The 27,513-nt window shown below is 39.3% G+C and overlaps 1 protein-coding gene across 1 annotated transcript; it reads left to right on the forward strand.

Moving 5' to 3' along the window:
* Nucleotides 1–852: 852 nt before the first annotated feature.
* ly75 (lymphocyte antigen 75) lies at nt 853–26,992 on the forward strand. The gene is made up of 35 exons (XM_037751939.1): nt 853–1,125; nt 2,951–3,322; nt 4,423–4,596; nt 4,880–5,041; nt 6,598–6,717; nt 7,408–7,548; nt 9,223–9,420; nt 9,529–9,689; nt 9,836–9,943; nt 10,544–10,632; nt 10,740–10,906; nt 11,318–11,517; nt 12,639–12,781; nt 13,244–13,322; nt 13,779–13,850; nt 14,372–14,495; nt 14,734–14,769; nt 14,918–15,087; nt 16,905–16,972; nt 17,058–17,134; nt 18,157–18,293; nt 18,740–18,848; nt 19,032–19,192; nt 19,512–19,641; nt 20,062–20,282; nt 20,377–20,539; nt 21,153–21,317; nt 21,431–21,553; nt 21,946–22,131; nt 22,235–22,458; nt 22,595–22,802; nt 22,986–23,147; nt 23,242–23,358; nt 24,411–24,593; nt 25,239–26,992. The coding sequence occupies exons 1-35, from the start codon at nt 1,056–1,058 to the stop codon at nt 25,412–25,414; spliced, it is 5,196 nt and encodes a 1,731-aa protein (XP_037607867.1). The 5' UTR covers nt 853–1,055; the 3' UTR covers nt 25,415–26,992.
* Nucleotides 26,993–27,513: the final 521 nt, after the last annotated feature.

The following is a 27,513-nucleotide window of genomic DNA, read 5'->3' on the forward strand; positions in this document are numbered from 1 at the left end:
TCTTAGAAAAAAAATATATATATATATATATTTATTTATTTATATATTTTGTTTTTCTTAGATACTAATACTTAGTATGTCATGATTTTGATGTAACACTATCGTTTTATTTTATGATTTTTTTTCATTAGTGTTACATCAACTATTACATACAAGTGTTAGTATTGAAGAAAAAAATATATATATTTTAACATATGAAACCAAAATAATCCTGAAATAAAACGCTACATCAAGTATTACATACAAGTATTAGTATCTAAGAATTTTTTTTTAAAGTATTAGATACTAATACTAAGTATAAGTACTTACAAAGTATTAGTATCTAAGAAAAAAAAAATATATATATATATATATTTATTTATTTATATATTTTTTTCTTAGATACTAATACTTAGTATGTCATGATTTTGATGTAACACTAGCATTATATTTTATGATTTCTTTTCGCTAGTGTTACATCAAGTATTACACACAAGTATTAGCATCTAAGAAAAAAAAATATAAAAGTATTAGATACTAATACTAAGTATAAGTACATACAAAGTATTAGTATCTTAGAAAATATATATATATATATTTATTTATTTATATATTTTGTTTTTCTTAGATACTAATACTTAGTATGTCATGATTTTGATGTAACACTACCAGTTTATTTAATGATTTTGTTAAATGTTATTTTAATTTCGTATGTTTGACTCAGGAAGTCTTGGTTTTATTTCCATCCTGCATAATAACTCATGTTTGTATTACTCTTACTGGTGATAACCGGACTTCCATATATGGTCCGTGTGACCAGTTAGTCCACTTTATTTTATCCGTTAAACCGGAAGTGCCCTCCTTCACTCTGCTAGTAGCTTGACAGTAGTCGTCGGAGCGGAGCGGAGCGGGACTCTCTCTCTCTCTCTCTCCGGTAACACACACATCTGACAGTCCGGAGTACTGCTGGGTTAGTTATCGGATCACTTTCGTTTTGCAGTCCAGCTATCGATCAACCTATATATCCCACCACTCCGGGAGGGCTGCTTCTTTATGACTGAGCCGTCACCGTCACCATGCTGAACTCTTCCATAGCAACACTTTGTCTTTGTTTCTGGCTCTTGGGAACTAACGTCAAAGCTTTCGGTAAGTATAAAGCTAACCTCTAATCTCCCGACGCTAATGTGTCACTTTTTCATATCTTTCTTATCAACTGTGACTGCGTTGTTTCTGCCGCTGAGTCTCGACGTTACAAACATTGAATCCAGAGGAACAATAGCTTCTAAACCTGCTGGACTACAACAAGTGAAGGCAGATACAAGTTACAACAACACAGCTTTGAGTTACAGTAACTAACTGAGTGAGTTTAGCTAGCAGTTTGACATTGTTCCCATCAGGTGACAGGTCAAACAAACTGCATACTCATGCCTCCCTCCTCCTAGTAGCTCTCTAGTCCAGCACATCTGTAAACAGCTCTCATGTCATGTAGACTTAGTTCAGTATATAAAGCATGCTCTGAAGCTGTGATGTGATACTGTTTCTATTTTAGAGAAATCCTGTGTGTTGGTATGCTTTTGGTTTCATATTTGGCTGTAATCACCCATATTTATTTATTTACCCAGGTTATTTTTATATGGCCCTAGTTGTGCAACTAACTGTGCATTTACTTTAATAACATAATAAAATGTATTACCCAACATGAAGATCACAAATTGCTGTTTCAAGGCCTGCTCCACACTACCAGGAACACATGTCTTTATTTTATTAATTGTTGGGGGAAAAACAATACTGGAATCAGCCCTATAAAATACCCATCAAGTCTGAGTTTTTAAAGAATATATATATATATATATATATATATATATACTGTATATATACTGTGTGTATATATATATATACATATATACTGTATACTATATATATATATATATATAAATATACTGTATATATATTGTTTATATATATATATATATATATATATATACTGTATATATATCTCTCTATAAAGAGAGAGAGATATATAGATATATAAAGTGTATATATACTGTATATATACACTGTGTATATATATTTATATATATATCTATAGATATCTATATCAGTAGATATAGATATAGATATATACAGTATATCTAGATATATACTGTATATATCTAGATATATACAATATATATCTAGATATATACTGTATATATATTGTTTATATATATATATACTGTATATATATCTCTCTATAAAGAGAGAGAGATATATAGATATATAAAGTGTATATATACACTGTGTATATATATTTATATATATCTATATCTGTAGATATAGATATAGATATATACTGTATATATCTAGATATATGCAGTATATATCTAGATATACTGTATATATACTATATACTGTGCATACAGTCAGTTTCTGTTTTACATGTTGTTCAGATCTTAGTTCATGCAGGTTATTTCATGGTTTACTTGCAGCCGTTTCTTTTGTGATGGCTTTTCTTGTTAGCGGTTAAAAGCATTTTAAAGAGATATTCATCCTGTGTCTAAAATTTGGGATTTTGCCCAGGTATAATGTGGCATAAATGAGCAATCGACTTCTATTCCTTATCTCTTTGGCAATCTCTTGCCAATATAAAATAAGTAAAGGACAAACACAGGAAATAAGAAAATGCCTTTTTTAACGAGCATTGGTTTTGTGAACTTCCCCGTCGCTGCTAAAAACCTCCCAAAATCCCCCAGAGAAAAGTACAGAGGAAATGATCTCAACGTATAAATTGTAGCTATTGTTACTATCAATTGTAAGTAATTTGAGCCATTTTGTTCAATCAAGGATTTTTGTTTGTGATTGTGCCTGCATGTCCTCAAAACATCACATGCACTCAGTAATCCTTTTAGACTGGATCCAGATCTTGAAGGTAACACAAATCTGCCATTTATTATAACTGTGGTGTTTTTTTGTGTCCGTCCCGTCACCACAGACGAGGATGCTTTCACCATCAAGCACTCGAGCACAGGGACGTGCCTGGGTGTGGGGGCTTCTGCAGGCTTGAATGTCACCTCCTGTGACCTAAACAGCACGTCCCAGCTGTGGAAGTGGGGTTCAGGCCACCGGCTCTTCCACGTGGCCACGTCCCTCTGCTTGTCGTTGGACGTCCGCAACAAGTCATTAACCCTGGTCGACTGTGGCTCCAACATCCTGCTGTGGTGGCGTTGCCTGGATGGGGCTGTTTACACTGTTTATCAAATGGGCTTGGCGGTCAGCGAGGGCAAAATCGTCGCCAAACGGGACTCTAATGACACTTGGGTGACAGGAGGATCCCAGGACAACATCTGCCATAGGCTCTACCATGGTGAGTGTGGATTCTTTTGTCTTATCTGAGAGAGAAAATGCTTACATACTGTAGATCTCAAGCTGTCCGTAATGGAGTAATGCTTGAGGGAATTATCAGTCAAGAAATGGAAGTAGTTTTAAATTCAGTTTGTGCTCAGTGTAACACAATCTGTTACAGAATCCACTTCCGCCATTGAACCTTGTGATAAGTTGCAGCCTCGTGTGTTTATAGGCGTTAACTCTTCTGGCTTTTTTGTCACATCACCCAAACAGGTTCTTGTGCAACAGAGTCTGACTGGTTGGTCATCTTCATACCTCCCAATTATTACTCATTTATGCTTTGGAAACAACCTGGCATGTAAAGTTCCAGGTTAAGGAATAGGACGTCGTCTGAAACCTGAAACTTAGTTTCAAAACTGTGTCTTTTGGATTTTCGGGGAATTCATTTGGGTGTGCTTTATGATTGCGCATGTAGGCCGAAGGTCTGAGTGGCGCAGTGCAGCATAAAAGATAGCTTTCACTTTTGTTTCACGGGTATTGCTCAGTGCTCACTGCAGGTCTGTGAGTGAGGCACATTCGATCAAATGCAAACACCTAAAAGGTATAATATTAGGATTTTACAATAAATGTATACTTTCTGTGTATTACATTCAAAATGATCCACAAGAGCAGACTGTTAAAGTTTAACTGTTAATAATTTTAGGTCCTTAAATTGCACATTTTTTCAATAACTGGTAGTATGTACTTACTTTGATAAAAGTGTTGATTTCTTGTTGATTATCATTTGTAAGATCTACAGTAACATTAAGTGACATGTGTGTGTATATATATATATATATATATACACGATGCATTCGAAAGACGATTTTCATTTCCTATTTCGCTCACATTTATTCGCTTAGTTATTCATTTTAATGACCACCACAGAGGATCTCATGCGAGTTTCGGGTGAAGTGCTTACTGTATGTAGAAACCTACATACATGTGGTGTGAGGAGAAGAAGAAGAAGTGGACAACACATTTTTTTTTATTTAGTTTTTTCTCAGAAACGACACAAATACCAGAGGTTTGTAACAGGTCTTTGACTTTGCTCTTTGCTCACCTCTCCTCTCTGTGCAGTTGTCCACACCACCGAATGGAACTCTGTTGGCTCTCCCTGTGAGTTCCCCTTCAAATACAACGGCAGCTGGCATCACGGCTGCCTCCCGGATGCGGATTTCCCTGGACTGTCCTGGTGTGCCACCTCATCGGACTTTGACCAAGACAGAAAGAAGGGAAACTGTCTAACACCTGGCATGTTGTTCAATATTTCTTAAAAATATGATCATAAGTTTAGCGTCATTTTTGGCCTTTTTACTCAACAAGACATATTCAGCAGCCCTTTTTTTTTTTTAAAATGTTGGCTGACACAATCATGACATTAATGACCTACAATGTCTGTTAAAAGCTGATGTGTGCAAGCTATTATTTTTTTAATATCTGTTTTTCTAAATCATGTTAAACTACATCCGGCATCAACAAAATGACACGCTTAGATTCTCACGCTCATCCCGACACTGTGTCTTTGACCTTGCAGAGGAGGGATGCCAGACTCTGTTTGCCGGGTCGGAAGGGGAATCCTGCTATGAGTTTGTTCCCAGTGCCACGGTGACCTGGCAGGAAGCTCTGGATTCATGTCGCAGTCAGGGAGCTGATCTGCTGAGTGTGTCTAAGCCCGACGATCTCCACTCCACAACCTGTAAGACTGATTTAATACTTATCACTTCTTCTTCTTCATCTTCTTCATCTGTTCTTCTTACTTCTTCTCCATCTATAAACTGACAAAAATCAAAAACACAAAGTAGTCAAAGTCATCGACTTCATCTTGGACGTGTTTCAGCATCAACACAATCAAATGCTCTGATATGAGAGCAATGTTTCCCCACGCACACATTTATAACATGTGTAATGATAAAGACTGCCATAATAATTAAAGTTGGCAGGACTACAGAACTACTGTACAACACTTTTGGTAATTTTAAAAATAAAATCCTATTCTAAATACATCAACTGGCCTGAATTTAATTTTGAGGGCGACCCCTGACCCCACCCTGTCTGGGTAACAAACTATTTCAAGAGACAAAACAGAAAGAGATCTAAAATAGATATAGATCTATATCTATTTTATTCACACCATCACGAAACAGAAGTTTTTATTGATATGAATAATGCATTTTTATTAAATTGATTATCATCGGTAAATATCACATAATATATGCTTTGTAATTGAGTCAGTGGTCTTGAAAAAAATCATTTTCTTCAGGTTTTATTACACAAAGATCAGATATTCAAAAAAGTTGTGTCTCATTTAATTTATGTACAGTGCAACTTCTAAATGGCTCCATGTAATGACTTTATTTATCCTCTTACTTCTTCAGCCCTCTGTAGGGGTGCTTTTTGTTATGTTTTCTGTCAGTTTATGATTTGGTTGTTCCTACTTGTTGTTATTTTATATGAAAGTGAAAGAATAGAAAAAAGTGAAGCTAAAATGACTTATCTGTTTGTGTGAGTGGAGGCATGACCTCATTATCAGTAAGTAATTGCTGTAAATGTGTCACACAAGGCGTCACCTGACTACTTACAAATGCTGCAAGTGTGGATGTTTTTTCTTTTTTTCACTGTCATGCCTCTAATACATCAGCTGCAAACAATTTGGAGGAGTTCAAGCACTAGAAATGTTTAAAAAAAACTAGACAGTCTTGAAGGCTCAAGGATGCATTTACATTCTTAATGTCTTCTCTGGGTTTTTGGGCCATAAACACCGTAACAGCTCTTCTGTTTAAAAATGTGTCGATGTGTTTGTATGATTATTATCTAACCTGTTATGTCTCGCATCCAAAATATCTCATGTTCTTAAGTTGTTGCTCTTAGCCATTTGAGAGCGCAGCTGGTGCAACGGTTTCCTTCTACTTGGAGCACTGGTGCTACTTCCTTGTTTCAGGAGGTTGAAAACCACATCAAGGTGTCACTGAAGCAGCACCAGTTCCCTTTATTAGCCTGTCAATGACATTTAACTCTGACCACTGTTTGGTTGACCTGGGTTGCACAATTTTATGTTCCGGTTTCTCGCACTCTTCTTCTCTCTCTCTCTCTCCTTTTGAGTGAGTTTCTTGTGTATCCCCATGCTTGTGTTTTATTATGTTGTTTTCACAATCTCAAATGATCTTGACAATTCATAATATCTTAGACTTTGTCATTTCCTTTTTTAAATGTTTGCATTACTTGTCCCGTTTGCTGTGACGTTGCATTGTGCAGTTTTGGACGGCCTTGCCAGAATGCCTGCGAAGATGTGGATCGGCCTTCACCAGTTAGACACTTCTCATGGCTGGCAGTGGTCAGACGGTTCCCCTCTCTCCACCCTGCGCTGGGAAACAGGTGATGATGGTTATATCTTTTGTTTTTCCCTTGTTACTTTCTAATCTGAGAGTATCTGTGTAAATGACACATGTTGATCTAAAAGTTGTAAAAAAACAAAAAAAAAAAGCTCAACAGTTCTGCTAAAAAGATTTAAGCAACTTAATTTGTGGCTGAAACCACCTGCTCCATCTAGCACACCAAAACCTGCATGTTGTTGTGATCTGCTGTTGTCGCTGCCCTTCTATAAACTGAGACTTGGTGTCAGTCAGAGAAACAATGAGGCCAGTGTTGTAAAGAAGCTCATTGTGCCTGGTTTTTGGACACAGTGTGGCATTGGGGTTGCTGCTGTTTCTGAATAACTCATTAATAGTACTGAATGGAAGGCTTTATAAAGCCTTCTAGCTATTGTAATATGTTTGCTGCTTTTTTTTCTCCTCAAAGGGAAGATGTTGTTCTTACACTGCAGTGTGAACGTTGAGGATACTGCAGCCATCTGGCCTTCTGCTGATATGAGCTCTTTGTGGCTGCTATAATTTACAACATGTCACTGTGTATGAACCATTATTGCAACACAAAACGCTTCTTTTATTTCACCTCTCTGTGAAAGAACTTACCAAGAAGTAAATGCCACTCTTGTGCTCTGCTGTCACAGTCAGTATTTGATGGTATTTTTTATCTATTGTGTGTGTGTGTGAATGTGTTTGACAGGAATGCCAACCATCTCCACGATTCTTGAGACGGAGTGTGGAGTCCTGAACTCCAAACAGAACTATGAAACTGAGATGTGCAACAAACGACTGCCATACATCTGCAAGAAGGCCGTCAATGCCTCTCAGACGGCAACAACAGGTAGGTTAGCTGCTGCCCTCACTTTCTGCACAAACATTTCTACTGAATCATATTTAAATAACAGTCTACTGCCAGGCTAGCTGCTCTGTGAGACACAGCTGTGCTTTGAGCAAAATGCACACTAACATGCTGACAATAACAATGTTAACATGCTGACAAAGATGATGTTAAGCAGGTGTAATGTAAACATGTCCACTATCTTAGTTTATCACGTTGCATCATGCTTACATTTGCAAACTTAGTAATAAACACAAAATACAGCTGTTGGGAATCTCATTAGTTTTGCAGGTATTTGGTCACAAACCAAAGTATTTGACTAATTAAAATTTTGACTTTATGATGGCGCTGGATGAAAAGTCAATTGGTCACCACAGTTATTACAATTCATCCTGAGTTGGACATGAATGTCTGTACTAAATGAAAAAAATGTTGTCACTTTTTTTATTAGTTTTTCTTTTAAATACAGATAACAAAAGTATACATATGTGCCACCTGGACACAAAAACACACACACACACACCAAAAAAAGGAAGAAGTTGAAATAGAATAAACTACAGGGGGAAGATCCATCTCTTAAAGTGGCAGTAGGGAGTATATTATCGGCATCATTGGGCAAAAAATTCCATAATAACCCTTCAGCATATTGTAATTCAAGTGTTCTGAGAGATACCTAGACTTTCAGGCTTTAAAAAATCCAGCCGGTGATGGGAGACTTTGACCAATCACGGGTAATTTCATTGAGAGAGCGTTCCCATTGGCTGTGCTCCAGTCATGTGACCAGAACTTGTGTTTCCTTCACCAGATTTCACAATGGTGGCGGCGTCACAAACTTTCTATTTTACAGCTAAACTGTACACTACAAGATGATTCTGATATCATTTGAGGCGAGAAATAGGCATTAACGTAACATAATATTGATTCATATTTGATCAGCGCGGCCTACTTTGACCGTTTGGTCGGAGTTCGCGAGTGATTGACAAAATCAGGCTTTATGTCAATACTAAATTTTATGGCAATCCATCCAATAGTTGAAGATATTTCCCTCAAAGTCGCTAGGGTGGCACTGTGGAAAAGTCAGGGAATCACCAAAGTCACCTTGAATATCTGCAGCAAATTTCATCCATCCAATAGTTGTTGAGATATTTCAGTCTGGACCCAAGTGGTGGACCGACCAACGGACAAACATTGCCATCATTGAGCCACACTGTTGCATGTCTAAAAACAAGGCTACAGATCTAGAAGCTTCAAAGCTTCATACAATACATCCAACATAACCAAAGTGTCTGGTTTAACCTAATAGACAAATGAAATGACAAGACCCTTGAAGCCCCACACTCCCAATAGTTGGGCAGAAATTGATATAAATACTCTAGGTCAGGTGATGCTGCTGTTTTGCATCTTCTTCTTTCTCGTTTTGTTTTTTAATGGCAGTTGGCAACCAGCATATTAGGTGCATATCACCACCTGTAGTTTTGCTCTCCTTATGTAGTGTCAGCTGTACCCTTTCTCTCTTTCACCTTCCTTCATATGTACACATGACAGCTAAGACATGTTTGCAATAGTTTGTTTGTTTCTCTCTTTGTCCCTGTTGTGCAGATCATAAAGCCCTTTGAGTCAAACGATTGACGTGACTTCCCCTCACGGCCTCTTATCTTTCTCGCTCCCTCTCTATAGAGTCTTTTGAATATAAGGAAACAGAGTGTGCAGTCGGTTGGGTCCCGTGGAACGGCTGGTGTTACAAGTTAGTGAAGGACAAACCACTAAACTTTACCGATGCCCAGATGCACTGTAACAACACAGAGGGAGGAGGCTTGCTGGCCAGTCTCCACTCCATTGACAGCAAAGAGATGATCAGCACTAATTTCCATGCAGGTAAATCAAAAAAAATGCAAAATGTCGTCTCACCAGACCCCCCGCTCTGACTGTTTGAGTTTGATTTTTAAACATTTCCATAACGAGATGTGTGTTATGGTCCATCAGATGGCCAGTCGTTGGATGTGTGGATCGGTCTGGTCGGTAGCGGCATGAACCCCACAGTCTTCATGTGGATCACCGAGACACCCGTTACCTTCACCTACTGGGACATAAACCAGCCAGTCCAGCCCGCTACGGACACCAGCTGTGTCTTCTACTCTGGAGAGGTGTGTGTGTGTGTTCTGTGTAACGCCACCCATTGTATTCAGTCTTTTTGTGTTGGACCTGTGTGTGTGGAGTGGTTCTGTTTTTGTGTTCTTATGATCTGCTTATACGAGGCCTGCAAAATCAAACGTGCGTCCGTGCTCCGCAGGGTCATGGTTGGCGGGTCGGGGACTGCACACTGAGGCTACCTTTTATGTGTCAGAAGAAAGGAAAGGTCAAGGAGACGCCGACACAGGCCGGATGTCGCTTTGAGGATGTGAGTATTGTCTCATTGACCTGATTTTCCCAAGGGAAGCCTGCACTGTTTTGCATTACCTTCTACATTTTATTGACATGTAATTTAGATCCCGACATCAAAGACTAAGTGCACATTACAGGACTTAATGCTCCGTTTTTCTTTTTCCTTTTATTTATTCACATCCATGTTTTCAAGTGATATCTATTCTTCCACACATGAACATCTTGTGCTTGAGCTGCATGCATACATCAGCAATAATCATAAAATCATGATAAGGAATGGAGTAGCCATGCAAATGTGTATTTTTAGGGTTGCTTGCTGTTACGGTCAGATAATGTTTGGTCAGCTTTTGAGTCATAAAGGGTCTAAAGGCAGATCTGTAGCTGTATTAGTAGCTAATGCCAGGACGGGAGAGATGTGTGAATGCAAAAACAAAACTATCATAGCTGACTGTGATGGTGAAAAACACATGAATACTGATCTGACTGTTCTTAATCCAGTCCCATTGCCGAGGACTGGATGTGTATGAGAACTAGGACTACCAGTATGCTTGAAAGTGGCAGATGTTTGCTTGTAATTTTGAATGTCGCTTAAGTATTACTGCGGTCAACCCCTCAGGGTTGGAGGAGACACGGCAACTCCTGTTATCAAGTGAACACCAAACAAGTATCCTTCAAAGACCGCTGCAACATCACTATAAGAAACAGGTAGGAGTTTGTTTAGCTACCGCTTGATCAAAATACGCACTGACACTCATCAGTTGCTGCCCACATGAATACTTTCTGGTGTTCTCATATTTCACTGTTCTGTCCAGGTTTGAGCAGGCCTTTATCAACCGTCTACTTGGAAAGCAGATCAGCAAGGAAAACAATTTTTGGATAGGGCTGCAGGACATCAACAACACAGGGGAGTACCAGTGGCTGAGCCAGGATGGGACCCCGGCTGTGGTTACATACACCAACTGGGACTGGTTAGAACCAGGTTAGTAAAAAGCACTTCTGCCCCACTCAGTACCTAACGCAGAAATAGCACAAGACCGGAGGACTAGCCATGATCATGTCATAACAGACTCCTGGTTAATGACAGAGACTTGTATTATAATGTGATGCATTTCACTCTGAACCTCTTTCCAGATTAAGATGTTTTTTTCTAGTGTGGAGGTTTACTGATTTACTAATGCATAAAAACGTCAGTGTTTACATGTTTACATCAGTTTTACAAGGTCAACAAGCCCACATTTCCATATTTTATGAGCTAAACAATACAAAAATTCTAGATTTTTAATCTAGAAGTCAAACTCTTTGATTATATATGTTAAAATACATGTAATTTACGGGGTCAAAAGTAACTATATTAGCAATTTTACACATAAGATTCTTCTTTGTGTTTCAGACCAGGCTGGAGGCTGTGCAGTGATTTCCACTGTAAAACACTTGGGCAAGTGGGAGGCGAAGAACTGTACCATTTTTAAGGCCGGCACAATTTGTAGAATAGACTTCGGTACACCTCCAGCCCCAGAGCCAGAGCCAAATCCCAACGCAACCTGTCCTGATGGATGGGTGTCCAAACCTAAAGTCAAATACTGCTACAAGGTGAGACTGTGTCTTTGAACACCCGTGGTCACGTAGACTTTTTCTAGGCGATGATGGCTGTAGTGGGAGTTGCTAGGAACTGCATCAATTTTACACATCAAAGTCCGTTTCCAGGTCTTGGGGAGCGCTACTGCTACTGCATATGTGACAAAAAGTTGTGTAAAGCCTTCCGATACATTGCAAGTGATGTCATTTGAGTCAGTGTCGGTTGAAAATAAAAAAAGTCAGTTAGTGAAATTAGGAAGATACTGAGCTTACTAGATTTCTGTAGCCCGCTCCTCATCTTTGCTTGAGGCTAACGGCTCTAACGGAAAAAGAATGCATGGAATAAGGAAGATGATATTTCTGGTTCTAATCAAGCCCCCAGGAAGAGCGCAACACTTTGAAGTAGATTTTAAATTGTGGCCAAACGGCGGTACTACAACTTCTGTGTCATTCACGTGATGCCATTGGGCCCAAAAATACTTTTTCCCATAGATTTACATTGGGAAAGAGACGTCTGTAAATCAGCGGATCATTTTAATAGCTCTTATTTAAATCATTAGGTCTTAAAAGTTGTAAAATGCACTAATAGCCAAATCCAGAGTTATTTTCCTTCCTCCGTTCATGTGAATGAGACCCAGACCGAGGCTCGAACAAGGGCTGGGAGGTGGAGTTAGAGGAAACGCTACTGCTCCTGCTCTATGGACCCAATAGATGCAGAAGATCGGCGGATGATCCGGTTACTGTTACTCTCGGAAGTCAAGCTTTTTTTGGCTTCATGCCCCACTGGGCAACGGGGCCCCGCTTCCGACGCTGTATCCGGTTCTCTTTATAAATCCATAGTTCTCATGTATCAGTTTTGAAAAATCTATCAACATCATTACGAAACCTCTTCGTTGGGAACAGATGAAGAATTATGTAGTTTATTATAAAGTATCGTGTAAAGTGAATCTTAAGTATCTTATTACTGAAACTGTATTTGGCCAATCAAAACAATGATCTGCATTGTGTATTTCCCATGACTTTCTTACCGCACAGATTGTCACTAGACTCTAAATCACATGATCCGACAGTTGAATTGGCTTTCTTTACTGGCACTGTTTTAGTAGCTGTTGTAACTTGTTGTTTCACCTTGTCAGGTGTTTCATGAGGAGAGGCTGAGCAGGAAGCGCTCCTGGGAGGAAGCTGAGAGGTTCTGTCAGGCTCTGGGAGCCAACCTGCCCAGCTTCACTACCAATGCTGAGATGAGGGACCTACACAGCATCATGAGAAACACCATCAGGTATACACACATGCACACCACACAAGTCCCGTATTTTCTGAAGCTTTTTTTAGCATGTAATAATAATAAATAATAATGTATTTGTCATTGTTTATTTTTGGAACATTATGACATGAACGAATCAGAATTGTTGTTGCTTCACTTTTGATTCACCCTTCACCCAAAAGAGTGCGGAGGGACTGTCTGGCACTACCAGTCACTTTACAGAGAGACAAATGTTTGTCTTCATAGGCGCATACCTCAGAGTTCGACCTCTTCTCATTGTTCACATAAACATTCAGCACTTCACTTGAACGTTAAAATAAACACATTTCTCCCACATTTCACACTTCAGTCAGTGAGTGGTTGAGAAACTGTTGTATCTAAAAATAAAAATGACAATATCCCTTTTTTTTTCTTTGAAAGAAGATTAATTAGGTGTCATGAATGATGGTTTGGTTTGCTCTGGTGTTCTTGTTGCAGTGATAATCGGTACTTCTGGGTCGGCCTGAACAGGAGAGACCCAGCTGATCGCTCCTGGCAGTGGAGCGACGGCCAGCCTGTGAGTATAACTCTAACTCTAAATGCCTCCCTAATACTTTGTGAGAAGACATATCAAAGAAGACATATTAATATGCCTCCGCACCAGCGATATTTTCGGGTTGTCCGTACCATTCTCTTGAACGCAATAGCTCAGGAATGCCTGGGGGAGAATTTCTTAAAGTTTGGCACAAACGTTGGCAATTAAACTTAAGGGTGAACTGATTTGAGTTTGATGGTCAAGGGGGTCACTGTGACCTCACAAAACACATTTTTGGGCATAACTCAAGAATTCATATGCTAATTATGACAATTTTACACACGTCTGTGCTGGATTAAATGACTTTGGTATAACCCTGCAGCTGAAACTGCACCTTAATTTATCTCAAACTGGCATATCTGGTTTAGATATACTTATTGCACCATATTACATTAATTTCTGAGTGTGACGGTTGTTTATTCAATGTCTCCACAACAGGTGCCTCTGGATGTTTTACAACAAGATTTCCATGAGGATGATGCATACAGTCGGGACTGCGCTGCATTCAAGGTGGGCTGGGTAGAGTTGCACTACTAAATGGAGACTTTAAGGGAGAAATAAACATTTGTTTTGGTTTTATTCTCCATTTCCATACCTATTTATGTATTTTTAAATGTATAATCTGTTATCTTTTTCTTACCTTATCTGTATGCATGTTGTTTTATTTTAGTGTAGTGATATCTGGCTATCCATACTATACAGCTTAATCTGTGAATCAAAGTAACTGTAGTAATATATCAGTGTGGCAATGATGATAATTTGTCTTTGTTTATTGTTTCACACAAAAAGGATCTGATTCTCTTTTGCTGTTGCCTCCATTTAAGAAGTAGAAGTACTTTTTTTATCTTGCCACTCTGACCTTTGCTTAGGTCGTCTCAGTCAGTGATTGTGTTGTCAGAAAGAGAGACATTCCTTTCTTAAACTATAACTGCGGTGAGCAACAAGATCTGCAATGTCACAGATATGAAACAGCTTTTCTTGTGTATTTCCTTCATGATCATACTTGTGCAAACAATCTGTGTCCCTGTTAGTCATCGAGGACCTCCTTGAAACACCTGTTTGCGTTTCTGCTGCACGACTTACCTGCCAACCCTTTCTACGCCACACCGTTTCATTGTGACGCCAGGCTAGAGTGGGTCTGCCAAATACCACGCGGTAAGACTATACGTGCAGTAGTAGCTCTACTGTGTATGTGTGTGCAAAGCAAAGGCTGGTTTTAGTTTGTGAACATCTCTCATCAAGAATGCTTAATTAAAGGGATTTGTTGATTTATTTGTACAGTTTTATATAACACAATAAAGTAAAGAAAGAGATTCTCAACAAAACCATATGGTATTATACATATATCTACTTGTTATTTCTGCTTCTAACTCATTCTTTAATGCTTCAACAGGAAAGACACCAAAGACCCCAGACTGGTACAATCCCGGTAATCACCAAATCTTTCCAGATTCTGTGTTGAAAGTCTAATTATCTTTTTTAGTCTCTAAATTGGATCTATTAGTGGCCAGAATTTCTTTGATTCAACATTTTTTTTCTCAGATGATCTGCTAATAGAATCATTTCCTCCTTTTCAGGTGGACACCATGAGACCTCTATCTTCGTAGATGGAGCGGAGTTTTGGTTTGTTAACGAGCCTAAGCTCACGTTTGAGGAGGCACAGCTCTTTTGCAGTATGAATGACAGCACACTGGCTGCACCACTCAGCTCGACTGCTGCCACTCAGATCCAGCAGCACCTAAAAGAAGTAAGTGACAGGAGAAATGGTGTAAATGGCCATACAATGATGGACTCCTAGGAGTGCAATCAAACCAGGACCAACTGACCGTTAGTTGAGCCCGCCCCCCTGTAGATACCGTTGCTACACCTGTTTAACTTAGCTTAGGACGGCACACATGCAGGTCACAGTGATAACGGTGGCAGATATAACTAATACTCATAATTCACAGTAATTGTTCCAAAACAATGGGTCCTTCATTTCAGACAGAAGTAGGTAAAAGCAGGTTTTGCATTTCTAGCCAACGACTGGCGTTTCTGTCGGCTGAAATGACGATTGTCCATGTGTCACTCTGATCTAATCAGCTGTAGGTACCTATTATTGCTAATGTTAAAACTTTGGCTGAAAACTGTATCCAGATGACTTTTTATTATTTCTAGCTAATTATTTTTTAAACAAGACCCATGTAAAAGGGTTTTTAAATATGCACTTGATGGCTAAATTCATGAAGCTAAACTGGCAATTAAGACATGTTAATGCAGGACTTCAATAGCAAGTGGCCCACATAAGAAAATCACTGGGGGTTCGTGGGCCACACAGAATACTTTGACACTTAATGGCTACAAATAACTCTTACAGTATAATGTTATTAGATATATTACTACATGAAATGAACTAGTCACGTGCATCCCTTTTCATCTCATTCGCTCTGTAATTGGCAATTTTCACAATCAATTTTATGCCCCTTTGGCTTCGAGAGACATTTTGAAGCTTGTTGTTAACTTAGATAACATAAATTTCTTAATGGTCCACAAGCCCAGAGTGCAGCCGATCACAGCACATAGGTGCATAATGTAACCTAGTAATTCAGAGATATGTACCTTAGTTCTATTTATCATATCACACACATGCCAGGCTGATTTGCAGGCAGGCTCATTCAGGCCATAGAAAAATTCAAAAGGGCCGTATCTGGCATGGGGGCCGCTAGTTGAATAGGCCTGTGCTAATGAATGGAGCTTAAGTTAAACATGCTCTTTATTCCATTATTTACACTTTTGGTTTTGTAAAGGCTAAAAAAAAGACACCACCTTCCACCGTCCAGACTCTTTAGATACAGATAATAGCCCTTATTACAGTCACACCGTTTCAGTCTACAGCATGTGTAGAAAATAGAAATCCAAACAGACCTGCCATGCGTAGTTACGGTTGCTAAGCTATTATTATCACTGTTAGGGGGCAGGGTTTAGCGATCTGTCAATTAATTCAACGGTGTGTGCATTAAGGTCAAATTAACTAGGGCACGGAAACGTTCATAAAACCGCCTGTGCAGTTAAAAACAAAAAGGGTGAAAACATAAATAAAGTGGAATCCCCTTTCTCTTTCTCTCTTTTTGCAGCTTACCCTGTGTATCCCATACTGTACATCCGTAGTTGATTTGTAGAGCCCAATGACTGGAAATTCATTCCATTATCTTCAGGTCGTGGGAAGCTGACAATATTTCATGAGAACACACAGCTGGAAGCAGTCAAGATAAAGTAGAATAAAGTTCTGCCTCCAAGCTTACCACTAAAAAACGTACTTTAACTACAGTCAAGTATTTCACATAAAAAGGATTTTATAAATCCTATATGTAGTTAACTATTTAATTTGATAATCCCATATTTTACACATTACGCAAGTGATTTTTTTTTTTTAACTGTGTTATGCCCGTTTGACGAGTGTCCTTATGATTACTGCCTGACAAGTTCTCTCTTTTTTGTAAAGCACTTTATGAACTCTGTTAAAGACAATCAGTAATAAAGTTGATTTATAGAATTATTTTACTTATGCTTACGTGTTTTGAACAGATGTCAAGTTCTTTCAAGCAAAACTGGTGGGTGGAAGTTAGAAACCCTGGACGGATATTCCCCATGACGTAAGCCAATACAGTCAAAGACACATGTACTGTTGATGTTGTACAAAACACGATGGGATGTTGACTCAAATATTCAATGTTTTAGGTACACCCAGATGTACTATTATCATTCAGCTTTCCTGGGCAAATGCACCTCCATCAGTCCTGTAAACATCTTCCCAGGTGAGTAAACGTCATTGTGTTTCTAGACGGCGGAGAGTGATTACATTTCGTTTTTAATTTGCCACATAGTTTGGCTAGAAAACAACTTCATCTCAAATCACTTAAAAAAAAATCCATCCGGATGACAATTACATTTGGTTTAGTTTTATCAGACTGCTAATGTCCGGCATTTTTTTAGTTTGAAAAAGTCTCAGTATCACACAGTTTTGGGAATCAGGACGTGCTTTAAATATAAGAACAGTCAAATGTCTTATTTTGTTGTTTTCTTGGCCAATATGAAACCTCAAACTTGAATAAAAACCTTGTTCAGCCAACGTAAAACCAGACAAATAGCTCCCAGCAGGTCGAATACATAAAAAAAGATGAAAATAAAGGTCCAGAAAATGTTCTCAATTGTTTTTTACTATGAGAGACTGGCTCCTACTGTATATGAAAATAAAATGTTGATGAATATTTAACCTCCTAGAGAAATTCTTAAGATTTGGAAACCAAGTTTTCAGGGGCTTTAAAGGCACAGTGAGTAGGATTTGTTAGTTGCAGAGATACACTCTCGTTATGGAATGAGATTTGTCCGCATAGCGTTTTTCCTCGCTCTATTTGCTTGTTTTTTCGACTCTGTCCGCTATTTTTGTAGCTTCCTCTAGGATGCGTACTTACGATCTGGCACCTGGTCGCTACGTTTTTTTATAGAGTCCAGTTCTCACCCCCTGTGCGCTGTAGCTGGGGGGCTACACACCCTGTGTCCAAAGGCTGACGCCCAGAAACGTCCCAAACACAGTGAAATGAAAAGAAAAGAGAAAATGCAGGCAGAGGGCAGGCTCTCTGCAGATACAGACACCGCCACACACTTCTAATGGGACATAAGTGATGACTGAGAGGGATTCTTTTTGGATCAGTCTATACATTGTTTTTTTAGGAAAATCATTCTCATTGTGCCTTTAAAGTTTGATTTTACACAACTGTGTTTAAAAATTGCACTAATTAACTAATACACACATTTCCTGTAATATGTTTACTTGCAGATCATGAGCGCAGTTGCCGCGATCGATTGTCTTTTGTGTGTGAGAGACACAACGTCACGTCAGTGGAGATAGACCCTCTGGAGCCTCAACCTGGAGGACTGCCCTGTGGACATCAATCTCTGTCCTTCAGAAATAAGGTATGATCCTTCAACACATTTAACTCTGAATCTACATTTTAGACACTGCATGACACCTAAACACAGATTAACGCCTGTTCTTCATATGGTCTTATACTTGCAACTCTACAATCACGTAAGACTGAATTACTGTTAAAACTAATAATATTTTTATACTTACTCTACTATACTTACCTACAATACTAAGGAAAATCCGCCTGGAAGCTCTTTAACACAGACTGAAAACCTTGCATGATCCCATGAAATTTGAGATATATCCAGCAGAGCTGCAGTTTAGTGCAATAGAAGAAATTCATATGTCAGTTGAAGAGCTATGGCTTTATTTAATAGATATTTACTTTCATTTACAATAACATAGGACCTGAAAGGCATAAAGGTCCTATTTATCTCATAGATGAATAAACAGTCTTTGCTCTGATTGTGATACGGGTATTTTTTTTTTTTAGTGCTACACACTGATGACGAGCCAGAAGCCTGTGTCATACAAGAACGCCAATGAGGACTGCCAGTCGGTGAGGGGAACCCTGGTCACGATATCGGATCAGGTGGAGCAAGGTGAGAACCGCTATAGTTCTAGTTCAACGGTTAATAAACAAGATGCCGATCATGACTCCGATGACATTGTTTTCCTATGTTTGATAAAGCTTGTATGTGAGCTGGTCAAATATGTAATAATAGTTCCTCAGAGTCAAAAATGCATCCTTCATTATAGTCCTTTACTATCATTGTGTGTTTTAGATTTCATCACCAGCCTGTTGCCGAGCATCAGAAACATGGAAAGGATATGGATTGGTCTGAAAATCAAACATAACGATCCTGAATGGGTGGACCAGTCCCCAGTTAACTACGTCAACTTTAACCCGCTGCTTCTGGGAATGCACAAGGCTATAAAAGTCAACGTAAGTTCCCCTTACCTTCACTGCTGCATTAAATGGGGAAAGTTGTATAAAGCCTTTTGTAGCTCCAGGGGGGGGTCTGTGCGAAATCTGATAAATCCCCTAAAGTGATGTATTTTGGGAAGAAGACTACGAGTTTTAGGATGAAAATAAGCTGTGTGTGTTGAGTTAGAAAGAAGATTAGGTTACCAGACATTTGTATCCTGTTCTTTACTGTTAGCATCAGTTGTAGCTCATAATAAAGGAACATGAAAAAAAGGCTTAACTACATTTAAATTCATATTGTAATTTGTGTTTGTACTTTTTTGTTCTTGTTTGACAGCCGTTGGATGTAGAGAGTATGGATTTGTGTGTGTTTTTGAACAATAACCCCAACTCTGCCATGCTGGGTACCTGGGACTACTCCTCCTGCACACAATATCAAAATGTGGCCATTTGCCAGCATTATGCAGGTAAATCACCACCTCTGACACTTAATACTACTTTATTGTCCCGATTTATTCTGCAAAAATCACTCAATCAAGTTACTTAATCTGGCATGCTAAATTTCCTCTTAAGATTTGTTTTGATTATCATTTTATTAAGTATAGACTACGACTTATATGTTAAACCTGGAAAATACATTTGAAAGGGCAGTAAATTATTCATGGCTCCTCAACATCTTTTTAAGGGCTGGTGGCCTACGTTCTCTATCTCTCTCTCCCCTAATTGCCTGTCATCTCTCTACTGTAATCTCTCTGATAAAAGGCATAAAGTGCCCAGATAAATACTTAAAAAAAGAAAAAATCCACTTCTTGGAGTAACATACTGTAGGTCTCTGGCACAACTTACATGACCTGATGTTCTTTAAACACAATGCTTACTCATTTCAGATAAACTGGAGGAGCCCATCATCCCAACAGAGCGTTTCACCGTCAATAACCACACCATCCTGCTGCTTGTCAAGAATCTCACCTGGTTTGAGGCCTTAGAGCAGTGCAGAAGTAACGACATGGACCTGGCGAGTGTGGCCGACACCTTCCTGCAGTCCTCCCTCACTGTGCATGTGAGCCATGCGCGCACGCCTATGTGGATCGGCCTCTTTAGCGAAGACGTAAGTGTGCCACGGAAGGGCTGCCTTTATTTGAATCCACTACTTTTACAAGATGCTTTTTTTTTTTATATTGTTCTTTGGTTTTTGTGTTCAGGATGGGATCCACTACCGTTGGACCGACCACAGTCACACCGTATTCAGTCGCTGGTCTTCTGATGTCACCAGTGGCGCGTGTGTCTACCTGGACACCGACGGCTTCTGGAAAGCTACCGAGTGTGATGAGGAGCTGGGAGGTGCTATCTGCCACAAACCACAGAGTGAGTTGGGGGTGTTTGGAATACAGATAAACAGAATACAGCGAACTCCTGCTAGTGGTGGTGTATGAAACATGAGGACATATAGCTATGAAAGTTGTAGCTCAAAATGTTTGTGTGCTGTGTTTAAATTTACAATCCCTAATAATTCCTCTGTGGTAACAGGATGTAGAGTCTGTTGTAGAGGAGATGTAAAAACGTAGACATTTCTGGGCGTTATTCCAGAAAGAAGGATTGTTGTAAATTAACAAGAGTCTATTGAATTAAAACTCGGGAATATCCTAGATTTTCTGTGATGAAAAACAGAAGTACTGAAGACAGAAAAGAAACAAGTGATATTCATTTTTATGTTTGAATGAAATAATAAGTGTAGGGATACAGGTTTTTTTTTAAAAATCACTTTTTATCACCATTGTTTTTTAATAATTGAATCATTGTTAAGTGTTTAATAATTCTTATTCTTCTTGTACATCCTTCTCTTTTTAGTCTTGTGGTTTGAAAACTTTACAGGTTTCATCTCCTTTTAAAATCTCTTCCTTGTCCGTTGGCATGCCTCATTATTACACACTAATATTTCACAACTATCTAAACCAAAATGCAAACTTCTGGGTTACAGAAGAGATCATCACCAAACCAGAGGATGTGGCAGTGAAGTGCCCCCATAAGATTAATGGTCCAAACTGGATCCCCTTCAACAACAACTGCTACTCCTTCCAGCTGGTCGCCGCCAGATGGGACCAGTTTGACAAAGGACAGATTAAGGATACCTGCAAAAACCTTGGTAAGAATTTCACATCATTGGGCGCGTTTTGTTATGTGGAGGTTTGCTTATGAAACCGTCTATAACAGACTGATGTTGCTTAAGTTGTTAATGATGATGCATTTATGTTTCAGATGCAGGTGCACACGTCCTAAGCATTCGAAATGCAGAGGAGAACGAGTTTATTAAGGAGCAGCTCGTACCGTTTCAGAACCTGGTCCAGTTTGTATGGCTGGGGATGTTCAAAGATGACAACGGTAGGAACTTTTATGGACATATGTGTCCATTTCAGTTGTTTTTCAAGCTGCAATTGTGTGTTGTGTAGTAGGGGTGCAACTCATCTTTCTGCTAATACAGATCCTGATACCTAAACTTGGCCGATATTGATCCGATACCAGTGATATTTTTTCCTTTCTAATCTACAATAAAGTTATTGCGTGCCAGAAAGTTTTATATGCAGGACTTTTCTTGTTTCTTTCTTTTTTAATTTAAAATCTAGGGAACTGTTTGGAACTGTTCCTCATGTTACTTATGCAGTGTTTTTAGGCTTGTGCAATAAGACGTACAGTATATCAACACTGATACTGGTCCTTTGTGTGTGTATTTATGTCATTATGCCAGGGTTAATAGTCATTTTGTTCTGCTGTAGATAACCAGATGAAGTGGTTTGATGGCACAAATGTCCAATATTCCAACTGGGCAAATGGCAGACCAGTTGTAGACGGACCGTTCTTGGCTGGTCTCACTGTTGACAGCGATTGGCTTCTCATCTCAAACCAAAACATATTCGGACAGTTCAAACAAAGGACCATCGTGACCTGCAAACTGGACAATGGTTGGTGTATCACACTTGACATCATAATCCACTGTTGTTATCGTTACTGAAAATATTTCATGCTCATAAAATGATCCCATGTTTTTAATCTTTCGCTCCAAAGAACTAAAACAGGAGTACAACAAGTCATCCAAAGATTTTCAACGTTACGGCAACTTAACTTATGAGGTTATGACCCGAAAACTGAATTGGCACCAGGCTCTGGAAGAGTGTGGTCGGGGTGGAGGCCACCTGGCGAGTATCCACGACATCCAGCACAGTGCACATGTGGAGCTCATCGCCAGGACGGACGGCTTCCAGCTCTGGATTGGCCTATCCAACCAGGATGTAAGAATCTGAGTAAAAATATTAAACATAGTGCATCCCAAGTACATCCCATTTGGATTTCTTTCACATGGTGGTGCCTCATAATGTCACTTCACCAGAGGGGCTAACATGACAGTCTCTCTCTCTCTCGGTGCAGGTTAGTAACTCAGGCTTTGAGTGGTCTGATGGGACGGGAGTTGACTACAAACCCACCATCTCTGACTCACAGGAAGGCTCCAGCTCAGGCAAACAAGAGGCCAGCTGTGTCTATGTAACCCCTGCTGGAGCCTGGGTGAAGACCAGCTGCAATACGCTGGTAGACGGAGCCATCTGCTACACCACCGCCATCACCAGCCCTTCCCAGAGTAAGTACTGTATATAGAACCACATTGTTCCTCTTTGAACGGTTTAGTCTGCAGAAATAATTCAGAGGAGAAAACTAGCTCCGATGAATCACTTTGTACATTATGCATCTACTTATGACTTAATTTGTGTTGGAGTGGCATTGACCGTCGTCCATGTTGTTTTTCTGTGTTGTTATGAATCAGGAGCCAGACTGAAGGTTGCCCCAGAGGCCAATCGTTGCCCTCAGAACAACGGTATGTCCATGTGGGTGGAGCATCAGGATCACTGTTACGCCTTCGACATGGCTTTCTACAACTACAGCGTGTACAGCATGGAGCAGGCCAGGAGCATCTGTCAGAGCATGGGTACGTTGTTGTGTGGTGTGTGTGAAGGGTTGTAATACGATTCATCTCAAGCAAATGTAGTTCACCAATTTTTTTTTTTTTTTTCTGCTGACAGATGCTCAACTACTGACCTTAAAAACTAAAGAGGAGAACGAGTTTGTGTCAAAGTACATGTCTGATGACCCTCTAATCACCAGTCGAGTATGGCTCGCCGTGGAGCTCGATACTCAAGGTAAACCCCATCATTTGAAATGAAAGCAAGGCAGCAAAACATTGTTGAGGATTTCGATAACATTACAGGTCCAATCTGCTGTTTTTAAATATTTCAATTATGATTATAGTCATGCATATAATTCGAGTTCGAGATAAAAAAATCTGCATTTCGTGGTAGTGATAGCGGATTCCTAGTGGTTGACCCTTCTGTTTACATATGAAAAAACAAAGTAAGAAATAAAAAAAATGAAAAATGGTGATTAAATCAGTATTTTCACTTCCGCTGCTCCAGGTGGCCAAAAAAATAAAACTAGAATGGCTCTCAGAGAGCGCAAACCTCCGCCAAGGTGCCTGACTTTAAAAACAGATCACAGCTCACAGCTGGCGGTACCAGGATGTGGTCGGCTTATTATTAACACGGTGTGTTTCCGTGTAACGTATCGGCGGATGCCTCTCTCATTCAGTAGCCTTGTTATGTCTGTATAATGTTACACTACGTTGTCTCTCATCCCGTCATCTACCGCTTTTTTCTTTCTCACCGCGGACGGCCAGCAGCTCCCCATCTCGATCTCTTGCAACACATCCACACACATACTGCATCTCTCTGCTCGAAGAAGGAAGGAGGCGTGGTCATGCATCATCAGTCACACTGCACATGTGTTATAACCTGTGGCCTTAATGCTCAGGCTGATCAGAATCCTTAAAAACAATTCCTGAATCCGGATCATAATCCGGATCGCCACTAAAATCTAATGGATTGTTCATTGTGCCACACCCCACCCCTCCGAAAAATTTCATTCAAATCCATGGCAAACTTTTGGAGTAATCCTGCTAACAGACAGACAAACCAACGCCGGTGAAAACATAACCTCCTTCAAGGCCTTTGACCTTGGCGGAGGTAATAATGTCGTTTAATGAAATTAGTTTGATTGCGTTAACTTCTCTGTTTGAGTCAGATATTTACCCTCAACATCATACAGAAACACATTATTTGTGACATTTGTGCTGTGAGACAGTGATGATAGTCTTCCTCCCTTTCCCCTCTCATCATCTCCTCGTTCTTCCTCTCAGGTAAGCCCGTGTCCTGGCAGGATGGCTCGGCTCTGGCTTACGTTAACTGGCTACCTGAGCCCTTGAATACTGGGACGAAGTCAGATCCCCGCTGTGCCGTCATGTTGGCAGGAGATGAGGGAACCTGGAAATTTGTCAGCTGCAAGGCGAGCAACAGTCGTGTTGTGTGCAAAACTGAAGCAAGTGAGTAATCGCAACTGCATTAAAGGAATATTTTGACATTGTGGGAAATGAGCTTATTCACTTTCTTGCCGAGAGTTAGATGAGAAAATTGACACCACACTTATAGCTCTATGGTCAATATGTATCTGGAGGCAGCAGCTGGTTAGCTTAGCTTAGCACAAAGACTGGAAACAGGGGGAAAGCGCTAGCCTGGCTCTGTCCGAAGGTAAAAATGTGCCAGACAACCAGCAGAGACTCCAGGAAGTTGCTGGTCCTGGCCAAGAAATAGTCCGTAACATAACCACCCATTAAATGGCAATTTGTCCAACATCAGAACTGTACCCATAGCAACGGTCTGTTATAAAGAAATTACAGATCGTAGAACGCCGTGATTGACCAATCAGAATCAAGTATTCAACAGCGCCGTGTAATAAGCTAACTGGCTGCAGCTTCATATTTACTTATTTATTGACATGAGAGTGACATCGATCTTCTCATTTAACTCTCGGCAAGAAGGCGAATAAGCATTCTTTACATTACTTAGTTTGTCTTCCACACAGAGTCTGAACTCAAATAAAAGCTGACAACATGATGACATCTTGTTTAGTGAAACCTTTAAAAACTGACCAACTGATGACTGACTAACTTCACTTTTTGCGTGCTCAGAGTCTGGCGGCGCTCCCGTGGCGTTGGTTCTCTTCATCGTGGTCGTCATCGCTGTCGTCTTAGCCATCGGCTTCATCATATATAAGAAGAAAAGATCCCACTTCTCTTCTACCGTCCGCTACGAGAGGACCTTTAATGAATCAGACGCCACCAGTATTATAACAGACGCTGACTGAGCTTGCTTAAGTAATCAGCCTCAGGGAGTATTGATGTGCCTTGTGTGCATTTTAGTACTTTTCAGCAGGAGCAGATGCAGCCTTCCCTTTTTAAATTATTTATTTATCCTGCTAAGCCTGCAGGGTTCTACAATTGTGTGTAAAACTGTAAATATTGTTCTGCCAATTCAGTTTCTTAATTTGGGATATTTTAGATTTTAGAGTTTATTGAGAGCCTGTGTTATACCTAATGTAAATACTGGGACTGATGCTCTTTGGTAAGTATTAATCTTTGACATTAGTGGGATGTTAAGTGTTCTGTTTGGGTTTTTTTAGATTGTAAAAAGATTTTGAGTTACTTACAGAAATATGCAACTGGAAAGAACACTCCCATTCAGCCTTATAACAGGGGTTAAATTGCACTGATGTATGAGTGACTTCAAACTATCGGAAACAAAACATGTATTGTTTTATACTGTATATACCATTACTCAATCTATTCCTGTTTTATTTTGCAATTTCAGAAGGTTTGATTTCCGCATGGTTACAATTAATCAATACATTAATAGATGTTTTTCTTTGACTTGGAATGTTGGGTATATCTAGGTAGTTTCTCCAGATATTTACAATACTGCCCAGACTTCACTATGAATAGCTTAGAGCTAGTTTTATACCAGAGTATGTTCCGTAACCGTCTCCAAGCGAAAGGAACAAACAAAAGACTGTGGCTCTTATGTATGTAAATGTTTAATATTTTGTGTTTAGCTCTTTACATTGTTTTTTGGGACTCTGGCTGAGACCTTGAGCTTCATTTTATTGGCCTGAGCAACAGCTTATATCTCCAAACCTCAGCAAATCACATTCAAACTATCCAGATTGAGAGATTGCACTCTGGTCAAGAAAATACATTTGTATTTTTAGTTGGACTATGCCTTTTAAATAAGTAGAAACATACGTGATTGATGAAAATCTCACTGAATGTGCCTTTTTAACATCAGTACTTCAGAAGAAATGGGAGGTTTTAAGCCAGTGGATAGGGTTATTTTCAGTGTATTTACTGATTCAGTTGACTTATTAATACCTAACGATATGTTTTAGTTGTCAATACATAAGAAAAATCTGAATTTGTAGTCCTGCTGATAAGTTTTAAAAGTGTAGGACACTGTCTTCCTTTCTTTGTTTGTATAATTTGTGTGTTTATGTAGATCTGCCTTTCCTATGCACTTAACTACTGAGCAAGAACGCACTTTAATATGTCGTGGAGCTACAGTTCCTATTACCTTTAAGCACAATGAGGTTTGGAGAGTTTTTAGAGACGTTCAAATTGCACTGCCGTTTGCTGTGAAAGCTTTGTAAATATGTTTTATAACTGAGAACGAACCAAAGATGCTCTGAGTTGTTTGAATGTCAAAAGCCTGAGCTTTCCTTTCACTTTGTGGAACTGCCTCAGTACGGCTTGTTAACCCATCCACATCAAATTGTAAACCAAATGTTAAGGGTTTGTTTTTTCGTTTTTTTAACTTCCCCCACCACTCCTAAACAGATCTATGAGCTCAAATCAGGTACAGTATCCTTCCAATAAAATTTCCTGTCTTCAAAGATGTCTTTTTCTTGTCTTGTTCACTGTAATTAGTGTATGTAATGTAAAGATATTATTGTAAACCATAATATTATTCTACTTTATTTACATTCAACTAGTCAGGCTAGTTAAAAGTAAGACTAATTCTCCCATCACTGCATGGAGAAAGTCATTTTGAGATGTTTTTTGAAAGGGAAAATCCACCCTAAAACAGAAAGCACACTGCTACAGCAAAGATTTATCAGCAGAGCTAATATTTACAATTATTCACAGACAACTGACTGGAAATCAGCATTAAACACTTCTAGGGTGGGTCCACGGACAATGAATTTGTGAATGGACTCATACTTTTGAGATATTATATCCAAACAACTTTCATTTACGTCTTCCAGCGGTTTGTCTGTTATCAGCGTCTCTTAGTCTTTCCCATTATTCACCTGAATTACGTCTAGATTACGAGGCTGTACAATGTTAAAATTGGCATGAAAATTATGTTTTGGGGTGGATTATATTCCTATTGAGCACATTTAGAGGCAGCATG

This window comes from Sebastes umbrosus, chromosome 2 (genome assembly GCF_015220745.1).
Source record: "Sebastes umbrosus isolate fSebUmb1 chromosome 2, fSebUmb1.pri, whole genome shotgun sequence".
In the NCBI taxonomy this organism is placed as follows: Eukaryota; Metazoa; Chordata; class Actinopteri; order Perciformes; family Sebastidae; genus Sebastes; species Sebastes umbrosus.